We start from the raw sequence: 5,107 nt of genomic DNA, 5'->3' as shown, positions 1-5,107 counted from the left end.
AAAAAAAAAAAAAAAAAAAAAATATAGCAAATAGCTGAAATATAGCTGAAAGTTGAAAACATAGCCTAAAAAATCTTATTAAATGCCAAAATAGTCCAAAAAGCTATTGCCATTTGCCATTTTTTTTATTTTAAAACCTTAACCTTTTAAAATAATTATGAATAATAAGGAATATTATTCCAGAATAAATTAACTTAAACCTTAAATAACTTTCAACATTTTACTTTCCATAAAAAAACATTTTGTCAAAATTATGCAAGTTGGAAATGAGCGCAGGATAACATCAGGCCATTATAACAATAAAATTAAATGATCTGGGGGGCCGAATAGAATTACCTGTAGGGCCGGATCCGGCCCCAGGGCCTTGACTTTGACATATGTGCCCCCAAAGAGTTTAAAATATAACTTCTACCATGAAAATTAACTGATGTTATTAATTAATTGATTTTAAGAATTAATAGAATTAATTTTAGATGCCCTTTAGGGATTACTATAAAATATTTCAATGGTTTAAAATCTAAAGGTGGCAGCAAAGGGTGCTTTTATTTTGAAAAAAACACACAGATTTTGGATATATTCATAAAAACAAATACAGTTTGGCTGATTCAATTCTACGTTGTGCACTTCTAGGATGCTTTCTGATATGCTTTGGGGTGGTTAGGCCACACCCATAAAGGAGTCCTATCGACTGCTGCTTGAGAGATAAACTGCTATCACACATAGTGTGTATAGGCCTCTCCTATTAGTGCTGAAAGCGGACAACTAGCTTCTTAGTAATCTTGTGATAAACTTAAAGGGGCCATACATGATTTTCTGTAGTCTTTCAGAGTAAATTATATCCATATAAATTATCTTATATTACCTTTAGAACACTAAAAATCAAACTTTTTATGAAATATGAGTTATTTTTGTGGACTCTTTATATCCGGAACGACTCAATCTCTGAGACACCGCCTTTTGCTGCCCATTTTATGACAAAATATTGAAATAATGACACATAATTTGCGTATCAAAAATACTCTTTGGTTTCATGCGGATCCTTTTACCTTTCTGCTATTGCACAGTAACCCACGTTTAAACCACTCCTACCAATTTACCGCTTGCTTTTTCCTCCAGGAAATAGTCTGCTCCCTTTCTCTTGTCGTCCTCCCAATATCCCATCTGCTTGCGCCATTCTCGAAAACATTTAGGATCCATTCCAACATGTTGTGCAGATTTCTCACTAGCCCGAAGTTTTGAGCATTAAACCAAATGAGCTAGCTGATTAAAGCTAGCTGATCACCGCTAGCTAGAGCTGCTAGCTTTGTATGTGTTAGCCTGGGGCGGAGCAGACTCTTCCTGAAAGGGGCGGGCTCACGTTGTGACATCAGATCGTGAAGACCGGCTCATTTTTTTGAAGGATTGCTCAGAAATACGGGAACGGATCAAAATACCGCTTTGATGTTTTTTTATAGTGAGTAATGAACAAACAGTATAATACACTTAAATGCTAAAAAAAAAGTTGATATTTCATAGTATGGTTTCCTTAAATATATAAATTTCTATTTTTTTGTTTTTGCAGAACAATGACTTTTTTCTTTATCATCTGTTTTAAATTAGTGCTTTTGTAACCATTAATGGCCTAAACGTTGAGAATAAAAAAAGGGGATTTTTCCAGGCAAAACAAATCAATTTCAACAGTAGAACTATTGAAATTGTTGGTCTGCTAATAATTAAAGGTTTTATGTATGTACTTTACAGCCTAAATGACTGACACACTTGTGTTTTTCTCCTCGTTTGTGCTCCGTCCCGTCTCCTTCCACTGGTCAGGGCTCGAGCCATTGCGGCGATTCTGGCGGTTTGGGCGGTGGCCTCCCTCATCTCTTTCCTGCCCATCTACCTGAAGCTATGGATGTCAAAGGACCTACAAGCTCTAGAATGTGTGAAAAGAGAAGACTGCTGTGAATTCCACACCAATCAAGCATATGCAGTGATTTCCTCGATAGTGTCCTTCTACCTGCCGCTGGTGGTGATGATTTTCCTGTACAGCCGGGTCTTCCAGGAGGCTCAGAAGCAGCTGAAGAAGATCAGAGGCCGAGAACAACACTTCTACAACATGCATTACTCCACGCAGCTCGCTTGTCCGGACGATAGCCCAGTCATGAACACACGCAGGGCGGAAAATCGGGAAGCGATGGCAGAGGACAGACTAAACATGCAACAGCTGGAAGAAGTGGAGTCAGACAAAGGAGAGAAGAACGAAGAAAACAGAGCGAACACACAAAGGGAGGAGGGAAAGCAGTCCTCTGCAAAACGTCTTAAGTTCTCCTTGAAGGAGCACAAAGCTTTGAAAACTCTGGGGATCATCATGGGAACCTTTACTTTATGCTGGCTCCCGTTTTTCATCCTCAACATCGTCATGGCATATTCTGACAAGAACAGCATAAACGACGTGCCGTTCAGACTCCTCAACTGGCTGGGTTACTCCAACTCCGCCTTCAACCCGCTCATCTACTGCCGCAGCCCCGATTTCAGGCACGCTTTCCAGGAAATACTCCACTTGAGGGGCAAAGGGGGGAGCCGGAGGGCATGGAGATGGTGCAGCAGGAGAAGTCGGCGCTCGAACCCTCAACAGAGGCCCAACGGGAGCGTAAACACTGATGGAGTAAACACCTCTCTGTGGGGGGACAGTGTGCACACCTCCAAGCAGGTCGTGTCTTTGACTCTGGACCCACAAACTTCATGCTCTGAGCAGGTTTTAGATGTCGCTCCGGGCTCCATGTCCACCTGGCAGGCGAACAGTCCGTCAAAATGGAGCTGTAAGGAAATCAAAGCTTCAGTGGTTTGATCGGTTGAACATAATTGTTGTGCATCAGTTGTGCATAATTGCAACGTGACCACAAGTTGTTTTTTTACACATCGTTGACTCAACTCTGCCTTCTATGAAGCTACTTCGTTGAGTATGTCAGTGTTATCGTGGTTTTATCTCTTTGCTGTTTCTCTGTGCTGCTGAATTTGTGTCACAGTGCAATTCTCTTAATACCTTAAAGTCATAACTTTGCAGCAACACTGCAAGAATATAAAAATGTTGTTACGGTATTTTCCTTCAAGAAGCATCTTATTGACAAGCTAGCAACAAAAAGTAGGTTTGTAACAGTTAGTATTGTTGCAATACAAAAATAAGTCCCGAAATACAATAAAACATCTGAAAATGACCTCAAAGACAATGAAAATAAATGTTATTGAAAGTAATCAATGAAATTGTGTCCAGTGCAACACCAAAACAGTAGTTTGTTGTTTTTTTTGTGTAAAGAGTCTGAATTTTTACCACCGCATGACAAGTATGCATCAAAAATGTGTTGACAGTAAATGAGAACTGGACTGAGACCCCTCCCCCTAGTGTTCCAAACAGGAACTGGTTCCAAGAAGAAAAAATCCCATAGACTTCTATAGAAAAATAAACAGCTATAACTCAGGCAATATATTTGTCAGAATGATCATTCTTGCTTTTTAATTTATTTATTTATTTATGTTCTTGCTAATTCTATTTTTTTACGATACTTTTTCTTTATTGAAAGTTATTCAAATTATAAACTGGCCAATCAGATGCTAAACATTTGAAACGTTTGACAGATTCTCTTGAATTTAAATGGAGTGGGTGTAGACTTCCGACAAGCTCACTCCTGATTGGTGGGAGTGGTTACCATGGAAATGATGACTCAGATCGACCCGGACCAATCACTGAAGATCTCTGGTTCCAACACTACGAAAAATAGCACTGAATTAACGTTATCTCTTTGAAACTAGAAGTGAGTTATTTTCTTCTGATGACATCACATTCACTTGGTCCGGTTCTCATAAACTGTCAACGGTTAGGATGTCGAAACGTTCCGATTAACAGTACTGCTGCACATTTTAACGTCACAGAAGTTGTAAAGGCAGCTACCAAAGCACGTCATGACTAACTGTAAAATTGAGTGACTTCTCCATGTTATTAATGAACAAAAGAAAGCCGGAATTGATAGGTATAGATTGTAGATCTTCTGATCACAATCGATGCAGTCTCGTCTCACTGTTTTTGTAAGTAAAATGTACATAAGTGAAGGATTTAAGTGTGTTGACATGAAATGCCGATGCTTTAAATTCCTCAGAAGAGGAGACACACTCTATTATAACTTAGGTGTCGTGTTCTACGTCTTAGCTTTTACAAGTCTTATTTTGTTTTTGAGCCAAAAAGACAAATTCAAACCCCATTTTTTTAAGAAGATTTATCCCCAAACTTTACCTCATTCATTTATTGCTTTTTAAATTTAACCAAATCCAACAACATAAGAGTGTCTATTATGCAGAAAACAACATACAAAGCTAATACAAGCAGTAGCAATGAGTCCTTTTTGAAAGACTCTTTACATACGGTTACTAATTAACTCTACAAATGGAGAAATGGGAGCCTCAACCAGGAAAATATCTGCAGTTTGTATTGCTAATAGAGTTTTCCATTTGCAGCAAAAGCCACGCATGAAGCAGCAGGGGTATTAGTTTACCCTGAAGCTATTTTTTTTTTAACTAGAAGGTTCCCTTTTCTTTTTATTATAGAGATAAAACAAAAAGCTTGTTTTCTAAATTCCCTCGTGATAAGGAAAAGGGAAAAAAATCACCATATTTCTTTAAAAGATAAAGATGTTAGGCCCAAACTTGTGACTCCCTGGTTTGCTCTTTTTTGTTTTTTTTTTTAAACTTCACTTTCTTTCATCACTTAGTCACTGGAACCTATCTTCGTCTCCACAAACACCGGCAGGAATCCACATTCTGCTTTGTGTTTCTTCTCTTTTAGCTCCACAAACACTGCAGCCTGTCAGGCAGAGCTGGAGGGGTCATTTTCATGCAGCGAAGTCTGCTGTTTACATAATGTTGTCTGTTACGTCCACTGTAAAAACACAGCACTCGGTTTACACATATTTCTCGTGCTTACTTGATACTGCTGTGAGAAGAGATGGTCAACACAGGAATGCCATCAAAAGAAATGTATGGTCGTTTTTTTCAAAATAAAGGTAAATTGTTGTCTTCCTTTTCTCTACAAGTGATCAAAGTGATATTAAAATTAAGTCATAAAGTGCTGAAAAAAAGT

At 38.4% G+C, this 5,107-nt stretch overlaps 1 protein-coding gene across 3 annotated transcripts in view; it reads left to right on the top strand.

The window, feature by feature from the left end:
* The window catches only part of LOC112142963 (beta-2 adrenergic receptor), a 17,728-nt gene extending 14,340 nt beyond the window's left edge, over nt 1–3,388 (top strand). For all 3 annotated transcript variants that reach the window (XM_024266665.2, XM_024266664.2, XM_024266663.2), the window contains exon 4: nt 1,810–3,388. In XM_024266665.2, coding sequence (XP_024122433.1) covers nt 1,810–2,827 — 1,018 coding nt within the window. In that variant the 3' untranslated portion in view covers nt 2,828–3,388. The remainder of the gene's footprint in view (nt 1–1,809) is intronic.
* The last annotated feature ends 1,719 nt before the right edge of the window (nt 3,389–5,107 follow it).

Source organism: Oryzias melastigma, linkage group LG14 (genome assembly GCF_002922805.2).
Source record: "Oryzias melastigma strain HK-1 linkage group LG14, ASM292280v2, whole genome shotgun sequence".
NCBI classification, from domain to species: Eukaryota; Metazoa; Chordata; class Actinopteri; order Beloniformes; family Adrianichthyidae; genus Oryzias; species Oryzias melastigma.
The sequence above is the reverse complement of the archived record's forward strand: the minus strand, read 5'-3'. Positions and strand labels throughout refer to the sequence as shown.